The sequence below is a fragment of the Coturnix japonica genome, chromosome 8 (assembly GCF_001577835.2).
Source record: "Coturnix japonica isolate 7356 chromosome 8, Coturnix japonica 2.1, whole genome shotgun sequence".
NCBI lineage: Eukaryota > Metazoa > Chordata > Aves > Galliformes > Phasianidae > Coturnix > Coturnix japonica.
In genome coordinates this window covers 17,300,611-17,319,749 of record NC_029523.1, presented here as the reverse complement: position 1 = coordinate 17,319,749, position 19,139 = coordinate 17,300,611, and the positions used below count along the sequence as shown (strand labels likewise).

General features: G+C 40.8%; 2 protein-coding genes and 1 long non-coding RNA gene across 4 annotated transcripts in view; 2 read left to right on the top strand and 1 right to left on the bottom strand.

Annotated features, from left to right (window-relative positions):
- The window catches only part of LOC107317412, an 18,712-nt gene extending 7,669 nt beyond the window's left edge, over nucleotides 1–11,043 (top strand). The window contains exons 4-5 of the long non-coding RNA XR_001556872.2: nucleotides 1,641–1,716; nucleotides 10,932–11,043. This is a non-coding gene — a long non-coding RNA (uncharacterized LOC107317412). The remainder of the gene's footprint in view (nucleotides 1–1,640; nucleotides 1,717–10,931) is intronic.
- The window catches only part of CFAP57 (cilia and flagella associated protein 57), a 19,961-nt gene extending 4,277 nt beyond the window's left edge, over nucleotides 1–15,684 (bottom strand). For both annotated transcript variants that reach the window (XM_015870039.2, XM_032446191.1), the window contains exons 1-18: nucleotides 15,316–15,684; nucleotides 14,922–15,238; nucleotides 13,984–14,264; nucleotides 13,643–13,826; nucleotides 12,152–12,304; nucleotides 10,914–11,053; nucleotides 10,432–10,597; nucleotides 9,933–10,046; nucleotides 9,238–9,450; nucleotides 8,469–8,642; nucleotides 7,176–7,337; nucleotides 6,566–6,721; nucleotides 5,445–5,538; nucleotides 4,750–4,940; nucleotides 3,581–3,724; nucleotides 2,050–2,208; nucleotides 1,515–1,658; nucleotides 299–415 (exon numbers count right to left, since the gene is read on the bottom strand). In XM_015870039.2, the coding sequence (XP_015725525.1) occupies nucleotides 299–415; nucleotides 1,515–1,658; nucleotides 2,050–2,208; nucleotides 3,581–3,724; nucleotides 4,750–4,940; nucleotides 5,445–5,538; nucleotides 6,566–6,721; nucleotides 7,176–7,337; nucleotides 8,469–8,642; nucleotides 9,238–9,450; nucleotides 9,933–10,046; nucleotides 10,432–10,597; nucleotides 10,914–11,053; nucleotides 12,152–12,304; nucleotides 13,643–13,826; nucleotides 13,984–14,264; nucleotides 14,922–15,238; nucleotides 15,316–15,484 (3,078 nt within the window). In that variant the 5' untranslated portion in view covers nucleotides 15,485–15,684. The remainder of the gene's footprint in view (nucleotides 1–298; nucleotides 416–1,514; nucleotides 1,659–2,049; nucleotides 2,209–3,580; nucleotides 3,725–4,749; nucleotides 4,941–5,444; nucleotides 5,539–6,565; nucleotides 6,722–7,175; nucleotides 7,338–8,468; nucleotides 8,643–9,237; nucleotides 9,451–9,932; nucleotides 10,047–10,431; nucleotides 10,598–10,913; nucleotides 11,054–12,151; nucleotides 12,305–13,642; nucleotides 13,827–13,983; nucleotides 14,265–14,921; nucleotides 15,239–15,315) is intronic.
- On the top strand, nucleotides 15,587–18,935 carry EBNA1BP2 (EBNA1 binding protein 2). Its single transcript, XM_015869917.1, has 9 exons — nucleotides 15,587–15,688; nucleotides 15,757–15,906; nucleotides 16,186–16,352; nucleotides 16,749–16,872; nucleotides 17,412–17,501; nucleotides 17,714–17,789; nucleotides 18,037–18,127; nucleotides 18,428–18,590; nucleotides 18,885–18,935. The coding sequence occupies exons 1-9, from the start codon at nucleotides 15,587–15,589 to the stop codon at nucleotides 18,933–18,935; spliced, it is 1,014 nt and encodes a 337-aa protein (XP_015725403.1).
- The last annotated feature ends 204 nt before the right edge of the window (nucleotides 18,936–19,139 follow it).

Genomic DNA, 19,139 nt, shown 5'->3' with positions numbered 1-19,139 from the left:
AATTCAACAATCCTGTTCGGGGGGGAACCAGGAACGTTTCAAGTATGTTAGATTCTGCACCTCTAATTTAAGTAATAGACCTTTTTTTTATATCAACTTGCTAATTTGGTTGCAGACTTAAAAGTTTTCTGTCTTTGTCCCCAGTTTATAGACTCTCCTGTACCCTGGTCCTAGTACACAGCACCCCCAAAGGACCTCTTTGCTCACAATAATGCTTTTGCAGTGTTACACCCTCACTAACTTCATTATCCAGGACTGTGGATCACTGGGACCACTGTACAGTGGCTGTACCCTATACCTTTCGCCTCTCTTTGTGCAACTCGTTATCGGTTGCTTTTAGTCTCTGCTGCAATTGTGCGATATTTAGTTTCAGCTGTGTGTTCTCCTTGTGGAGTTGTTCCAGTTCTCTCTCCATCTGAAAGGAAGCAGAGGGAGGACATCAAGATTAAGTAGAGACATTATGAAAACAACATCACATAACAGGAAAAATCAGGGACTGGAAATACAAACTTGAAGGTGTAGATCCCCCTTCAGGTTGAATTGCGTACAACACAAAACAAGTCAATTTTGGAACAACACTGCCCTCTGCCAGAATACAGGGAAAAGAGGAAAAAATGAATGCGTAGATCTCTTTCAAATTACAGGTATAAGTGATGTGATGCCTCTTGATTTCCTTGAGCTGGGCTAGGGCTGTACTGTTCTATCTGATTAAAAACGAGTTAGGTGAAAATTAACAGTAAATATTGGAAAGAGTGAGTGCAACAAGAACCAGCTGATACTGACATGAAACAAATGCATGAAAAAATGTGATGATGTAGAAAAATGGGTGAAAAAAAGAAGCACAAAGAGTGCTACAGCATTTACTGACATGAGAAGATGACCAGAGGAGAGGATAGAGCTTTTCTCGTGCTAGTCTGACATGCACACAAGATATCCATTACTTTATTAAAAGGCTTTCATTCTGGATAAACAGCCTTATGAAACCAATCAGGTCAGTGATTACCAATGGATAGGTCACACTAAGATTATGTCATGAATAAGTTGCCTCAGTGAACTTTTTGCAAGCTAATTATGAACACATGGAAAGACTCCCTGGATTAACTGATGAATCTAATTCCTAAATGTGGTTTTCTTTGCATAAATCTTCAATTTTCTGAGAGGGGTTCTTTCCCTCTTCCTCCAGATCAGCAAAGGCAGTGCCTTGCAAACTCTGTAAGGTACGTGCAGGGCAATCACATAAGGATGGAATTTATTTTTAAGCAAACATTGTATTACTCAGTCTTGAATAAAAGACTGAAATAGGAATTTAACAGTCTTGGACCCAGGCACCATGTGATTCAAAATTAAATACCTATTGTGAGAAAGTATTTTTTATTAGCTGTAAAGCTGTTGAAACAACATGTGTATCTTAGAAGTCAAGGAACAAACAGAGGGACCTCTGTGAGACTGGTCTGGTGATCCTCATATTCAGCCAAAGGGTTTAATAGCAGAGGCCTAATTATGGTGTTACTCACCTCCTGGATCTGCTCCTTCATTATTTTGATATCATTTTCAAGTGATTCTATTTGCTTTTTGAACTGCTCTATTCTGTGATCCAGTACAAACTTGAACTTTTCCAATTCCTGGTTTTTCTTTTTTAGGTCATATATATCCTTCTCCTGGGAGAGAGACATACAGAAACTTGAGAAAAACCCAGTGCACTCAAAGGTTCCTAAGGTGAGTTGGGCAAAAACAGCAGTCACGTATCTAGTGGAAGTTTAGACTTCAGTCACAGATTTCACACATAATGGGTGGGAAGCAAGGGGGTAAATAATGCAGAGGTGATGGATAATCCTACAAACATAGGAATGAGGGATGAAAAACTCAACAGCCTGTATTGAGTTCCTGAAGGAAAGCTTAAAATGTTAAGGTCCCAAAGACTTCACAAATTCTTGAAGTTAAAACTGAATTTCCAGCTTATTATGCTAACACAACACCATACTACTAAAATAATTACTTTTAAATGAAGGAAGGGAGACTATGATCTCAGCCAACTGTCCAGTTTCTCACCTTTTCCTGAATAGTATTAGTTCTCTGTTCAATATTTGAGTTCAGCATTGAGATGTCTTTCTCCAGTGACTTAATTACACCAAGCAGATTCTGCTGTTCCACTTTCAAGTCCTCAATGTCATTGTTTCGTTCTTTGAGCTCCTTCTGTAGGCTGCTCAACTAGAGAGGTAAACAAGAACTTAAAAGTTGTTCATCACTTAGTTAACCACCCTACTCTTTAAGGTACCCTGTAGACACTGCAGAATGAAGGATTTCAGATTAATAGATTACGGGATTTTAATATCACTTTATGAAGGATATTTAATGTTCTGGACCATCTAGAAAAAAACAAACATCTGAAAGATAGAAGGACATATTATTGTTGTGAAAACAGTGAGAATTAAGATGGGCTTTGAGAAATCCTTGAGGCAGATTTCACCAATAAATGAAGAGTTACAAACCATGTGCAAGGAAACCAATCTTAGCAAATGTTCTTCAGAAGCAAGAAGGAGATGAGGGCAGACAGAAAGATTCACATATAAAAAAGAACAAGGCAGCTCCAATTTCATGTTGATCAGGAGAAAGCGGTTGCAAATTAATTAGCTTGATAGAAATTGATCTCTGAAGTGACTGAGAAATCTCCATAATATTGATCCATAATAGTCTGAATCTTAAAAGCAATGAAATAATGAGCTGTCCTACAGTAAGGAACTGGCATTCAGAAGTAGAAAGTGTGTGGATGTTATGCCCAAGTGTCAGCTTCAAACAACACTCAAGTCATGGAAAATTACTGTATGAGCCTCCCTTATACAAGGTGATTATCAGTCATACATCTCTAACAATGACAAAAGTAGGCCGATAGGGTGCCTGATTCATAGCTCTGAAGCATTCTTGAAATCCTTGTCTTAGTGCTAAATCCTGCAAAGCCAAGAAGGTCAGAACTGGGAAATGATGCTGGACAAACTGTGAACACCCACAGAGGTATTCCCAGTGTATAGAAGACATCAGAACCGATTCATGGTACCAAGATAAAAGATGTTGTGCAGTCAGAGAACCTCCAAATCCTTAGGAAAATGTAATATGCAGCTAGTTAAAGAGCTAAAATTTCTATGCCTACTTCAAAACCCTGTGAGTAAGAACAGTAAAAAATGTTGATCTGTACAAAACACAGCATGTACAGCATTAAAAGAAGCAATACAAGTGTTTTATAACATAGTAACATATCAGATCTTGGAAAAATTAAATAGTTCATTTGTTTCCCATCACAGGATGAACAATAATATTGTTTATGATTTCAAACTATGAACAGTAGAAGGAAGCGTACTAATAACAGCACACCTGCTCTACCATCCATCTCTAAGGATATCAGCATTCAAACAGTGCACAGCTGCTTCTTCTGACCAAATATTCTGAAATATTTAAATATTAAAAAGGAGCAACTGTTCTCATATGAAAATCTAAGTATTTACAAAATACGTTAATAGGTCTTGACACATTCAGACCCCGGCAGTCTCCATGTGCAGATGTAATCCTATCATAGAATAAGAGATACCCTTTTATTCATGACTCCAACTTCTCCTCTTAGATGCATATTTGATTCCCTTTCTTCTACAAGCTGTCTCTCGTATTTAATTTTGATATCCTGAATTTCTCGATCTTCATCTTCTTCAATCTGTTTCCTCATATCCTCCTCTGCCTGCAGTTAGGAAAAGCAAATATTATAGGAGACAACAATAGATGACCAATAAAAAAGAGGAGAATCTTTATCTGTAACTGCATTTCTCCTGGGAGGGCCTATATTTAGTAGACTCTTCATCTTCCATTGCAGCAGTAGCATTCAAGCTAACACCTTCTAAATTGATTAAATTCACTTCAAAAACTGTTAAGATAAACAATAAAACATCTTCTTAAGACTTAAATTGCTTAATGTTAAGATGACTACAAAACAAATTATATATATATGTGTGTATGAAAACCTAGCCAAAATAGCAAACCTGTTCTCACAACAGCAAATGCAAACCTGAGTAACACTTAAGACCTCTCCTAATTGCTGTTTCTGCTGCATTGAAGACAATAAATATTCAGCTTTGCATCATTCTCTACATTACTTTCTTCTTGCGTTCTTTCCATGTTGGTGTTCCAACACACAGATGCAAACAGTAACACTGAAGGAATTTATTGATGTTAGTTATACCAGCATCAGTCATCTGGCTGCCCTACTTGGCTGAGTCTTTGACCTTCATGTGCAGGAGTTTCACTTAAGTTCTCAGGGTATTCCTTTTTCCTGCTCAAATTACGCAGGCAGGAACCTCAGGGACTTGCTGACATTAGTGATTTCTGTGAACAGGGGCCATAGAATTCACTAGTTTAGAAATGTTCTCTCTTCAGTAGAACGAGGTGATTTAATCTTTATCCAATTGCAATAAGTGTAACTCCTAACCCCTGTTAATAAAAAGGAATTCTTGGATGTAGGAAACAGAGGCAAAGCTGAGAATATCCATGGACGTTTTTCTCAGCAGGTTACTGAAAGCATCAAGCCCAAAAAAGTTGGTAACTCAGTTGGGGTTTTCTTCATGACTATTGACTGTTGACTTATCTTCTCCAAGGGTTACAGGCAGATTAGGAATTGCATGGAGGGTGCCAGCTTTCCCTCCTCTGGGGAACATCTCATCACAGATGGAAATAAAAACAATAATTCGAACTGCCAATCAAGTTTCATACCTCCTCCAACAGAAGAGTTTTCTCATTAAGTTTCTCCTCATAATAATCAGTTAGCTCTTCCAGAGCCTTATTTTTGCTTTCCTGCAAATTGTGCATTTGTTTCTCGTAATCCTCTTGCATCCTCTGGGAGGTTACTTGTAGCTCCTGGTATTTCTCATTTTCCATCATCAGTTTCTGGTTACTGTCAGATTCTGGAAACAGGAAACATGTGGATCTGATAAATCTCATAGAAAAGAGAGGTGTATCCTATCCTACTATTATCGGTGTCTTATTTTCTACTATCTTTTTGGCAGCTGGTTGCAATAAATTACACTACAAGCAGTTCATTGCTTTCCTTGTCAGATATGCAGGGATTTTAGGCTCTATGGCTATTCAAAATTCTGCATTAGAAATCCATCTCTTGGGTTTCCTGCATTTCCTTTTACTTTTATGGTTTTAAGCTGAAGGAGGGAAGGTTTAGATTGGATGTTAGGGTGAAGTTTTTTACTGTAAGAGTGATGAGGTGCTGAAACAGGCTGCCCAGAGAGGTTGTGGACACCCTATCCCCAGAATTGTTCAAGACCAGGTTGGATGGGGCCCTGGGCAACCTGGTCTAGTCAATGGGGAGGTTGGTGGCCCTGCCTGGCAGGGGAGTTGGAAACTCCTGGTCCTTGAGGTCCCTTCAAACCTGGGCAATTCTGTGATTATAGTCTAACCTAGGTCTCTCAACTCCTTGGCATGTTTATTCAGCAGCTCAGATAGCTGAAGCTGGTGTTGCGTTTCCTCATTGGCTTTCTCTGCCTGTAAATTCTGAGAAAAAAGAAAAACAACAAAAGCTTTAAGATAAGCAAAGCAGTCTAAATCCTTTGTATTTTTGCCAAGGGTGGGGGACACATACACAACAGAACAATGTTTGGAATCTCACTAAAAAAGCATGCCATGTATTATTAAGCTAAGTTGTCCCAGAGATTCACTATGAAAAATTACAATACTAAGGAAAGCTGAAGAAAAATTATAAATGGAATTCATATAATACAGGGCATTGCATAAACCTAATTTAACAAGAGAAGTTTGCGATCCACAAGAACCTCCCCTATTTTTCGTGTGTGCCTGCTTGAGGAGAATATGTAGTTCTGCAAATTGTTGTCCAGATATCAAAATTCAAGCTGCTCATTTGGAGCAACTCTGAAGTCCTAAAGGGCTGACATTTGCATGGGATGGCAAAAGTAGGCAAAAGGAAGGTTTGAATGCCATTTGCTTGGCATGTTCTACTACCACTGCAAATTATTTAATCTTCTAAAAAGACACAAAGAACTGGAAAAAGATGAGTGAGAAAATTCCCAGAAAATCTGGAGTTTTTTAGTTTGTTTGTTTTTTAACTTTCTTCTGATAAGAACTACATGGCTTTTGCATAAACAGAAATACTCCATTTGCTTACTGGGCACAACAATTAGAAAAGTTAGCCCCAGACCTGCCGAAATAGTCATTTTATTTCATCTTAATACATACACATCCTCACAGAGGGAAGTGCAACTTGCCTGACTAGAACTTTTATTCAGCTTCAAAGGCATTTGCTTGCAAGCCTATAATGAGCCAGCCTAAAGAATATTCAGTGTAGCTGAGATAATCACAATTATGAAAAGACTTGCTTCCCCTTGGTACTTACAAGATAGTTGACTCAAAGAATAAGTTTGTGCTTTACAAATATCAGGAACATCTTTGGAAAGGAATGTTGCATTCTTCAGATGCCTTGTGGCATTCATACATACATAATGCAAGGTTGAATTTAACTCAAAGGGGAAAGACTTAGTATTTGGTTGTGCAGTATGAATCGTACCTGGTGTTTGTTTTTAAGGGATTCTAGTTCCTGAGTGAAAGTCTCTTCTAATTCCTTTATTTTTTCAGTATAACTTATGTCCTTGAGACGTAACTGGTAATCGTTTTCTGTCTGTAGCTCGCTCACACGAATCTGCAGGTCTAGCATTGCCCGACTCTATTAGGACATGGATGAGAAGATACTTTTAACAGAGAGATTATTTGCCATTAGCAACAGTTTGTTAAGGATGCTTTAACTATTTCTGAAAGACAACCTTAGAGAATTTTCACCAAGACAGACCAATAAGTTCCAGAAGCAAGTTTCCTTTGTTATTTTACAAGATGGTTTATAAAAATGCAGCTGACTTCCTCACCACATTAAAACTGCTTACAAGTGACTGGAGAAGGTATTAGAGGAAAGTCAAATCTCTTTTCTGCATTTGCTGCTACTACAGTGCTGTTTGCATGTTAATTCTCAGCTACTTGCTGTAATCTCTTGTGAAGAAGGCCCTGCAAGTTCTCTTAAACAAAGTGCCATACAGGCGCTCTTAGTGACAAACACCTTGCAAATATAATTCACAGACTGCAAACTAGGAATCTTATGGTTCGTGTTCACAGGTTGCTCCTCCTACCTTCTCTTCTATATCAGATTTCATGATCAGCACCTCCTCAGCATATTCAAATTCCTTTTCTCTTTTCATCATCTTTCCTTTCTTACTATATATTTTCCAGAAGAATAGAGAGCCATCTTCTGAGGCGGTCAGCAGAAATAGGTCGTCAGTTGTTACAGACATCTTAGGAGGGAGAGACAGATAATAGAAACAAAGAAGAACAGAGACACTGTTTGATCTTACATCACATTTTGCTTCCCATCCACTTATTCCCTGTCATTTCTACCACTGACAATAGTGCAAGTATTAACATTGCCCAACATCCTGCTCCACCCAGGTCCAGAAAACATCAGAAGGAAATGAAAATCCAGAAGAGCTTGTGAAGACACTGGATCCACTTTTGTTCTCTAAGCTGTAGGAAGATTTTTATAGACAAGGCCTTCTAGATAGTCATAGCAGACAGGCAATTCATATGAAAATTTAGCCCTTAGAGGTCCTTAGCCTCTTTTCTATGAGCAGTTGTTTGAGCAACAGCTGAGTAAATCGTTCTCTTGAATCTGCACAAAAAAGCTCACTGAGTAATCTTTAGTATTAACTGCAGTTGTCTGCTCCAGAACTCCTGTGACTGTGTAGCTTGGCATAGACTACCTTGGAGCTGACACAGTTTGTGAGTGAAGTGAAAGTATGGTTCTATTAATTGCCTAGGATGTAGCCTATGGTTGGATTGTGCAGTCAAGGTGCAGTATTTGACACTGATGTTTAAAACACCAAAATCAGCAGCAGTTTTAAGATGGCAGAACATACGGGTTCCCAAAAGTGTACTGAAATATTTTGTGGTTGAAGGCTCCACTCACCATGTCCTCATCTTTCACATATTCTTCTGTAGCCTTCTAGAAATACTATAATTAGCAGACTGGTATTGCAATCTCTTCTGTTTACCCTAGCAGCAAATTGCTTAATGCATGTATCTCTTTCTTACAATAGATTTCCAAGCCTGTATGGTTTTATCTTCCTCTTTCCAGAAAGACATGTATCAAAGTCCTCCATCAGGAATATGCCTTGTTATGTATCCTGGTGCAAGCCACTGAGGACTGCTTCACGACTTAATCCTTAACTTTAGAAAAACAACAACACAAAAACCTGCTTGTCTAGTAATGCCTATTTCTTAAGACAAGACTTCTGTGAATTCTCTAATCGTCACTCTCCACAAGCAGGCTCAACCTTAGTTAGAACATATGCTATGAAAGGGGAAAGGATAATTGGTGCTAAATGAGATGTGTACAATTGGTGTGGCAAAGGAGTATTCTGTGTTACCTTTGTAATAGCACTCGAGTGGCCTTGATACTCATTGAACTCTCTGCCCAAAGTTAATGGGTACTTCATAGTTCGTACTGTCCCCAGAGATGTACCAACAAATACCATGTCACCAGAATGAGAAACAGCTACTGCAGTATAAACAGCATCAAAAGCAGGCACTTCATGCTGGACCTAAAAAAGCCAAACCACAAAGACATGTTACCACCACATTGTATTAAGTTCCCCAAAGTTATTTAATTACTTATTGCATGAGCAATTGTCATATTGCTGCCTGCAGCAAAGAAAGCAGTTATAGGAATCTACATGTCTATTGGAGTAAAACCATTAATGATAGTATTAAACTTTATATGTGTGCAGTCTTAAAATTTTAAGCTAAGTTCCACAAGCCAGTCTTTTCTAAATAATGAAATGCTTATTACATTCAGCTTAGCATTGTTCTAAACAGAAGAAACAAAACAAAACAACCCCACCCCTTCATCCCCCCAAGCCTACAGAGGTATATCCAATACTGGAACTAACATTTCAGCAAAAGATTTGATGCAATATTGTGAAGTTAATTTGTTGGATTAGAAGATTTTGAGGTAAATTAGAAAGATAAAAACTATAACAAAATCTCGAGTTTTGTGGTAAAGGACATGAGAACACTAGAAAACCGTCACTAAATACTAGAGCAATCAAGAATGGGTTCCGAGGATGATAAGAAAACCAGAGCATTTGCACCCTCCCTGAAGAACATAGCGAAATCCCACAGCACACTTTAGCTCACCGAAGACTCGGAAATTTCTTTGAGAGTTTGGTCTGATCCAACAGCAAAGACGAGCTTGGAATCAGAATGCAGGGCAATGCTGCTGTAGATACAGGATGTGGTCACACACTCCATCTCCCTTTTGCCTGTTGATAAGTTCCACTCATACACAGCACCGTGCGTGTCACAGGAGAAACATTTTGAATCATCTGTGCTCCATTTAACTGCACGTATCTGGCAAACACAAAACGTGCAAGGGAGACAACATGCAAGTTATTTTAATGGTAAATCCACGGCAACTGTGGAATCACATTTCTAGGTTTTACTTAAAATGACCTCAGTTTTTTTTCAGCTAATTCCATTTCAGCATTTAAAAAAAAAGTCCCAACCTTACAAATTACCTTATGGTCACACTGACAAAAAACCCTCAGTTTTCAAGGGAGTTCATACTAAGCAGTTCATTTTTTTAATATATATACTTTATTATGGGGATATTTTTTCCTAGTTCAGCCATCTGCAAATCATTCTTCAGTGTAAAGACAGGCCCTTTAGATTTATGTTGTGCACACACACACTAAGTGGGAAAGCTGACTTTCATATTTGTCGTTCTAATTTTGGGGTCCATTCCTGATCAAAGATTGTACTTTACCTTTTCTAAATGCATCTTAAGAACTCATACCTTAATGAGTTGTAGTGTTTAGGGTTTGTTTACTAACCTTCCCGCTATGTCCTTTTAAATTATTAACATTCTCAAAGGTGGTACAGGAATAAACTTGAATCACATTTTCATTAACTGCAGCAAAAAGATGGCCTCCGTTACTGAATGAGCACTACAAAAAGAAAATATCCACACATCAATGTAGATGCAGTGCATATAAAAAGTCACACAATTAATTCCAAAGACATCATCTAATATCTGAATGCTAAACAATAAGAAAGCTGTATGACATAATCAGCCTCTTGCCACTTTGTAATTGGTGCTTTCCCCTATAAAATTCAGTCCTCTGGTATTTCTGACTAACCCCCTTCAATGGTTCCCAGGCCCACAGTGACACATCAGTCCCCAGGCTTATTTCCCAATAGTCAGAAACATTTTCTTTGCTTTTATATCCTAAATCCTGGTAGGATCTCTCAGACAGGATGCTGTCTTCTGTCTTGTTTTTCCCCACTCTGCTCCCTGTAAATCCCCAGTCTCATTCTTGAATCATTCCTTACCTCTTTACACTCTCTCACGGGAAAATCCTTGAAAACATTCATGCCCTCATATAGCAGACTTATAAATCGGAGTTTGTCAGAAAACCCAACCAAACAGAAAAGGCCAGTGGGGTGAAGTGCTACTGTGTATGCTTCCTCCCAGAACTCCTTATACAGCTCCAAAGTGCTGAAAGAAAAAACCATTGTGCAGAATGGAACAGTGTGAACTCCCTAGAGATGTTGCTGGAGATTCTTTTTCCAAAACACATTACAAGTTTACCAGAAAACTTGCATAATAGAAAAGGTTTTGGACTATTGGCACTACATTTAAAAGGCGCTGCATATCCATGCCGCCCAAAGCATATCATTAAGACCACTTGTATCCCACAGCACACAAAATTTTTACCAAAACAACAGTTATTCCCATGAAATTGATGCTGCTGACTGCTAAACACAATGTATGAAAAAGCAGGAGGTAAGAACAAACAAAAACAACTCTTTACTTTGTCTTGTAATTCCAGACACGAACAGATTTGTCCACGGAACAAGTAGCAACAATGGGTCTCCGAATACAGGTGTCCAGACCAGTGACTTCAGCAGAATGTAATGGGAAATGTAGATACTCAAAGTGACTTGATTCTTCCTGAGAAAAATGATAACATTAAAAAAAAAACAACAACAAACACAAATGTTTCCCTGTGGGCAGTAAAACAGAAATCTAGCATAGCTCTTTGTGTACAGTAATCAAATAGGTTTAAGGAAGCCACTTACTGCTGTCACTGCTTCTGTCTGAACATCGTCCTTGAAGCGTAACAGTGTTAGAATCGTTTTAACGTTATAATTAATAATCAGGAAAAGTGATGCAGGTAATATGTAAGCATCACAGAGCTCATATACAAGTGAAAGCAGATCGTAATTGGAGGTGTCCAAATAAACACAAGTTAGATTAATAAATAAACCTGGACCTGAAAGGACTCGGTTCAGACCTTGTTTGATAGATATTTAAAAATAATTATGTGCTGTATACTAAGCAAATTAATCAGGACATTTAACTATTCTATGCTGGATATGAAGCACTGTTTCAATTATAGAATGCATGGAGAAAAAGATTCCATAACTGCAAAACCCTTTCCCATAAAGATAATTTTAGTTTTACTTTATGCAGGTTATTATTTAACTTCGTACAAGTCAATTTCATTACACATTCAACTCCTGTCCTTGTATTATTTAATTCCTTCAAAGCCAGGAATGCTTTTTATAATGTTTGTTCTTCACAGAAGGGTTTCACTTCTAATTAGAACTTCAGGAACTATTATTTTAGTATCAGATAAACTTCCCGAGGCTGTTTCATGATGTTAAAGTTTCTGCATTTTACAGTATAGCATAAACTACTACAATCACACTAAAAATCCCTCAGTTAAAACCTTACTTAATTGGTCTGATAGTGACATGCATCCTTAAATGGTCTTAGCAGTATCCTTTCTCACTCTACTGAATAGCCTCTAGTGTGCGTATAGAGAGATATATAGAGAGATGTTTCCACAAGAGGCTGCTGAGATACAGAAATACAGCCCTCAGAGTAGCCCACAGAGCACTTCATACACGTGTTTTAAGGGTTGAGATCCTAGCTAATAGATTTCAGGAGAATGCATCACAGAAAGCAACACTGAAGGGTCTGTGCCACTACAACATATCCCCTACAGGATAAGTTGGTTGTGGAACATGTACAGATTGCACTCACCTTCAAATAATCTGTGGTGGGCATAGTAAACATATAAAGCTGATTTTTATTTGTGCTAGCAACCATTGTTTTCTCAGAGGGGCTGAAGCATATACATATAATGTCCTGTCTCCTCAATGGCTTTGGCACAGTGGTGAACAGGTCCTGAGGAAGCTGCACAAGAAATGCATCCAGTGGGGTATTTCAGGTCTCCATGTTCTCATAGTAGGCATTCTTGCACTCATATACACACACACACATTTGCTGAAATAACACCTTAATAAGCATATACACAGTATCAATAAGAAAAACTTGGATGGCAAAAAGCATAAAAGTACTGACAGGCAGGAAATAGCATCCAAGATAACCTAAATGTACCTTCAATATCAGAGAATCAGAGGATACTTCAGCAGAAATCTTAAGCCCTTGAGTTAAAAACATGTTGGTATAAAAAAGACATTAAGAAAAAACATCAGAAAGTGTTAGAATAAAAATGACATGGAAACTGTGATCTCAGAATAACCATAATTTGTATTGTATTATTCAGGCTGATAATACCTGGGTTAGTGGCATCCTATTTGCAAATGTTGCTGGTAAACAGACCACATGGGCTACATCACCGAATATTCATGAACTCCTCCTATTCTAGACCAGAGCTCATGAGTCCAGCCAGTGGATTCCAAGACATGCCTCCATGAGTTGGAAGCAGGCATATATGAACCACAAATATACCTACACATGCCTGGCAGAAAGTCTCTTATGTTGTAGATTTGAGGAATAATCTACTGTGGGAGCAGTAAGATGGCTGACATTAGGACACTGTTACAAGAGATTTAAATTTCCAGTGTAAAAGGTTTGGAAGTTGATGAAGATTTACTAAATATCCACAAACAAAAAGTATTTTTGTTCCCCTTATCTAACTCATAGGGTCTCACACATAGGGAAGATATGACCTTTCAGGCCCAGAATGTAAAGGCTTGATCAGATCAGAGTAAAATGCCCTTATCCTGATACTGTAAATCAATGCACACAGCTCCTATAGGACAATTAGAAATCTCAGTAGATTACTTAAGAGTGCATATGTCTTGCTAAATCTGTAATAAATATCTGAAGGGGAAGATGCATTATCTAAAAAGATGCATTACCTTTTGCTTGCATAAAAAGCAAACAATCAGTCTAGTTTTTCATAACTGATGCAGCCTACTTCTTTGCTCCAGTGCCTCCATAAATACAGGTTTCTTGAAGGTTTCCAGAAGTTTAGCAACCTCAAAGCATATTTCATGTATAGGTACATGCAGAGCTACCTTGCAAAAGTTCATCTCTCACTGAATTTCAGTGTGAGCTCCGGCAAATCCCTTCCTTTTTACATCACTGGGGCACTTAGCTCATGCTTGTAATGGACTTTAATGTTGTGCTAAGAGTGATCATTAATAACTGAATCACAAGTAGCCCTCCTGCCCTCAAAAATGGGCTTCTGCTTTGAAATTGCTTGCAAAAGCTTTTTTTCCCTACCCAGATTTCTTGACTCTCCTTGTAGGCACCGTTACCGTTGGTCTTCTCAAACATAAGAACAACCCCTGGGCTAGTCGAACATGCAAAGCCTTTGGAATAAGCTGCAACTGCAGATATTTGAGGCGGTATATCCTGTAGTGAATCACTGTCTTCAGAGGTCGATTCACTAGGGACATCAGAATAGCTGCAAGCAAGAAATGTATAAAGTCTTCAGAATAAAAGAGACAAAACAAACATATTTATTAGCAGCATCAAAAATGTTATAAACTATCCACAAACTGGACAAGAAAGAAGTGAATGGCCTGCAATAAGCCATGGACAAGTATTCTGCAAAGATTTACCTCTCATCATCTTTTTTGCCTTCTTGTAGTTCCTTGGGTGGTTTTCTATACCCTACATCTATCTGCCAGAGCAGCTCTCCAGTTTCAAAGAGGCAAAGTTTGCCCGTGGCAGTGCCACATACGATTTCTCCCTCAGACAGCCAGGCATGGCACAAGTAGTTCGGTGGCTCTCCCTTTTGTAGATTTGTCTGCTTCAAAGTCCTTTCACTGTATTTATAGAGTTTAAAAAAGCCATTTCCAGTCAAACAAATCTGTGTGTTGTCATGAGGACTAAAGCTCACCTATGGAACAAAAAGAGAGAAATGGTTTTACACAGCTATGTTCGCTTTCAGAAAAAAAAGAAATAAGAATAAAAATCTGTTCTATGAGAGTATGATACCTGTTCTATGTAAGTATGATACCTGTTCTATGTATGATACCCGTTCTATGTAAGTATGATTCCTGTTCTATATGAGTATGATTCCTGTTCTATGTAAGTATGATACTTGTTCTATGTAAGTATGATGCCTGTTCTATATAAGTATGATTCCTGTTCTATGTGAGTATGATTCCTGTTCTATGTGAGTATGATACCTGTTCTAGACAGGTATGAGATGCAGAAAACAAACAAGGGAAAGAGAGACTGAGAAATACACTTTGCACTTTTCCCTCTTTCAGGACTGTGTTTATCAATGTGACACGTGATGTTATGGATACGTTAATTCTATTAATCTAAGAAGCCTTCTGCATCACTGTAATATGGAAGAGGGAGCTGTCCCTGCCTTCAGGATCAAGCAAGGCAAAAATACATCTTTGCTGCCATCTACCTGAACAGTGCCAGCCATTCTTAGAAGTCAGGAAGAATTTCTGTATTTCAGGAAAGCCAAACCTTACCATACCGCATTTTAACTAGTGTAAATGGGTGTGTACTGATGGAACCTGCCCCCAGCGGCCGTTACCTGGCAGACGCCGCTGCCCTTGTCCTCGAGGCGCAGCACGGCCAGCAGCTGCTGCTTCTCCCACAGCCACAGGACGAGATGCGCCTCGGGAGGTTCGGTGAGAGCCACCAGGTGCCGGCCGTCCGGGGAGAAGGCCAAGGCCGCCACTTCTCTCACCGGCAGCTCTGCGGCCGTCAATGTTCTCCGCCGCCGCGGCGGCGCCGCCGTCATCTCGTACACCGTCAGGGTGGGCTCCTCCTCCGCCGTCTCGGACACGGCCATGTACCGCCCGCTGCTGCTCACGGCCAGCGCCCGCACACCCTGGCTCTTGTCGCGGCCTGCGGAGGGGAGAGAGGGATCAGTGCGGGACCGGGCGGCGGTGAAGGCGGCGGGGCCGGGCGAGGGGAGCTGCGACCTGGGATGAACTTGTGCCATCTGTGCTCGGTGTGGAACAGCGCACAGGCCGCCCCCGCCGCGTGCAGCACCAGATGCTCCTCCAGGAAGCACAGGCCGCCGGACACCCCGGGCCTGCAGCCGAAAACGGCCACCGGCTCCACCTCCGCCGCCGCCTCCGGCTCCGCCATGACGCCAACGCCGTCCCCGTAGCAACCGCGGCTCCGAGGCTGACGGATGTGACGACAGTGCGCTTGTGTGTGCCCGGAAGCGGCGGTAGAAGGAGCGGCAGCATGGAGCGGTCCGGCATGGAGCGGCACAGCTCGGGGTCTGACTGCTCGGATTCCGAGGACTCCTCGCTGTCGGACTCGGAGGTGAGCCCGTCCCTACACCCGGTAACGGGACCGCCACCCGGAGCCGCCTCAGGGCACCGCGGCCCGGTCTGAGCGCTTTTTGTCCACAGCTCCAAGAGGCCTTCGCCAAGGGAGAGCTGAAACCGGGGCTCAACGTGGTGCTGGAGGGGCAGCCGAAGAAGCACAACGATGTGGTGAGGGGCGGCCGACGGGACGGGACGGGGGGGAGCGGGGATGGAGCTGCATTGAGGCCTGAAAGGGTGGGTTGGGCCGCGGCACGAGGGGAACTGCTCCTCAGATTGAGAGAGACCAGCAGAGGGCCACAAAGATAACGAGGAGCAGCTGGAGCCTATTCTGTGACCTGGATATTCACTTTTGCTGTTCGTGTGTCTCACAGAATCACAGAATCATAGAATTATCAAGGTTGGAAAAGACCTAGAAGATCATCTAGTCCAACCACAGATCATCTAGTCCAACCATAGATCATCTAGTCCAACCATAACCATCTCATTGCTCAGAGCTGTGCTTCCCTTTCCTAGGATGGTTTGAAGCAGTGCCTGTCCGATTTCAAGCAGCAACTGGCTTGGGTGGAAAGGCTGGATGTGACGCTGGATCCAATTGCGGATGCTGTGGAGTCTGTCTCACAAAGCGATGCTAACAAAGATGCTGTTGATCCTGAGAATGATTTCCAGAGGGAGATGAGTTTGTAAGTGGAAAAAGAGATTCTTCATAGGTTCTCTATGCACTGCTGCATGCCTGGTGTCTGGTTTCACATGGATGTTGTAATTTATCACTGGGCTCTTGGCCCATCTTATGCTACATCTGATGATTCCAAACGTTTTACAAAATAACTACAAATAAATGCTAATATATTTAATCTGATCCCTGACAGGGAGTAATTTCTCCCCTTGCAACAAACCTCCATCTGTTGCTTAAAAGTGTCTTTAGGGAGTCTCTGGATTGCAACACTATGGCTTTAACAGAGGATGGCTTTACCTACGTGGATGTGTAGTTCTCTTTGCTGTGTATTTTACAGTATCATGTGTAAAACCTGAGCTGTCTGGTGCCCCATCACTGAGCTGCTGTTCTTTTCTCTCCCCAGTTACAGGCAGGCACAGGCAGCAGTGCTGGAGGCCTTACCAAGGCTGCGTAAGCTCCATGTTCCCACCAGAAGGCCGGATGATTACTTTGCAGAGATGGCCAAATCAGACCAGCAGATGCAGAAGGTACGTGCCATGAATAATAGCTTTCATTCCTGTGCAGTGTGTTGGTTTTAAGTCTGTGTTAAGCATTAACTATGTGGTCCTTAATAATTGCCATCATCTTTTTGACAAAGGCCTATGACAGTGTTTGTATACAAGGGCTGTTGTGCAGTGTAGAGACTTCCACAACAGGCTGGAAGTGTAAATAGAAGAGTGGTTTACATTGTGTCCCATATATAATTAGTACTAAAAATTAAATTTTCTTCATATATGTAACGGTGAAAAAACTTGTAGTGAGTGAAGGCATTAATATGATCCTTTATTTTTTCCCCTAGTTTATATTTGGTGTATTCAGGCTCTCAGTGCTTTTCAGCTGAGGGTGTTGAGTTAAGTTGGACAGGTAGCAGTGATTATGGAGAAATTATCTGATTGAGGCAGATTTTCTTTTTGCCTTCGTTGATATTGTTTATATAATTACTGATTTCAGAACTGCACAGACATCTTAAAGTTCTCATGCTTTCCTTTGCATTACTCATTAATTTTCTTCCTTTTCCTCTAAAAAGATTCGGCAGAAGCTTAAGAGTAAGCAGGAAGCCATGGAGAAGTCTGAGAAAGCGAAACAGCTCCGTGCAATGAGAAAATATGGCAAGAAGGTGAGGAGGAGCTACAAAAGGGACCTGTCTATAACATGAATCAAGAGCCTAAATGAGCTTAGAAAGTGGGATTGCTGGAGGCAGGATAAAATGGAATCTCTCTGACCTTTTGTCAAGCTGCCTTAGAGGGAGACAGTGGTGGGGTACCAGGGCCTAAAGAAGGTATGGGGTGCTAGAGAAAAACAACACTAACATCTTGCCTCTTTTCTCAGGTACAAATAGAGATTCTACAGAGGAGGCAAAAGGAGAAAAAAAATATGTTAAATGCAGTCAAGAAGTATCAGAAAGGTAAAGTTAACTTGTCTAAGAGACTAAATGGGGATTGTGATGTGTCAGGAGTCTAAGGCACTGTGATATGTGATGTCATTTCTGCTGCTGAGCAATAATCTTGAAAGGTTGCTGCTATACACAACCACACACTTGTGGCAGAAAAAATCCTTGGTCTTCAGTGAGGGTGATTTGTTGCTATTATTTAGGCTGAAAAATTGGTTTCTGTGGTGGTAGCTGAGCAGCTGTTTTGTCCTTGCTCTTGCAGGTCTCACTGACAAGCTGGATTTTCTGGATGAAGAACAGACTTCATCTCAGGGGAATAAGAAAGGCGGTGCAAATCGGCGAGTGAAGAAAGGGTGAGATTAGAAAAGAAAGATATTTAAAGGCAGAATCCCTGATTTTTCGAGCTCTGTAGGAGTTTTGTATGACAGGAAACCTGTGTAAATTACTGCTTGTGAAAAATAAGTCCCAAATGACTTTCTGTCCCTAGAGAGGAGAACTGTGGCCTATTAGAATACAGACTGAATTCTTCCCCTTTATCAGAGGGGAAACTTCTATGAGAGCTGATGGGAATCTGTCAGCAGATACTTGTTTCCTTCTTGGGAGCTTCCCAAGGAAAGGTGTGTAAGTGGTGATGCAGCAGTGTTGTTTTTCAGACCAAATGCCAAAAGACGATACAAGGATCAGAAGTTTGGTTTTGGTGGAAAGAAAAAGGGCTCGAAGTGGAACACAAAGGACAGCTTTAATGATGTATCCAGCTTCAAGTCAAAAGTGGCTCACAACAAAGGCCCAAGAAAAGGAGGAAAGAAAGCTGCCAATGTAAGTAAAATCTTGAGTGCGAGTGATTGTTGTTGGTTGGGAAGCCCTCCCTGGTCTGGGTGGGACACCTGAGTACGTGATTAGTACCTTCAGCATCTGGAAATAACATAATTTGATTGTGGATAGGGCTGCGGGCAGTGATATGGGGTTTGAACAGGGAAATAAATGGGGAACTTAGCAAGTACTGTATGTTGCCACGTGTCCCAAAGTCTCTCCAGAGGTACTGATGCTGCAGTGCTACACTAAATCCTGAGGACATGAAATTAAACATTAGAGTTTATTCTCTCTTTGCAGAAGAGACCTGGGAAGAGAGCACGGCAGAAAATGAAGAGCCGAGCAGGCTGAGAGGACCATGCTCCCCAGGGGGGCTCTTATGTCTTTGTACGCTGGAAGGTGTTTCTGCTGTCTTCAAGCAGCCAACTGTGAAGCAACCTGAATGCTTCCAGATGGCAAGAAACAAGTCAGTGGAAACTAGTGCCTTATCACTAATCTGTTCTCGTTGTCCATTTCATTGAAGAGCTGTTTGCTACTTAAATGTTTGTGTGAGCA

Coding starts and splice junctions, on each gene's coding strand:
- EBNA1BP2 (XM_015869917.1), top strand. CDS start 15,587: ATGGAGCGGTCCGGCATGGAGCGGCACAGCTCGGGGTCTGACTGCTCG. Junction 15,907..16,185: donor CTGCATTGAGGCCTGAAAGG/GTGGGTTGGGCC, acceptor TCCCTTTCCTAG/GATGGTTTGAAGCAGTGCCT. Junction 16,873..17,411: donor CAGACCAGCAGATGCAGAAG/GTACGTGCCATG, acceptor TCCTCTAAAAAG/ATTCGGCAGAAGCTTAAGAG.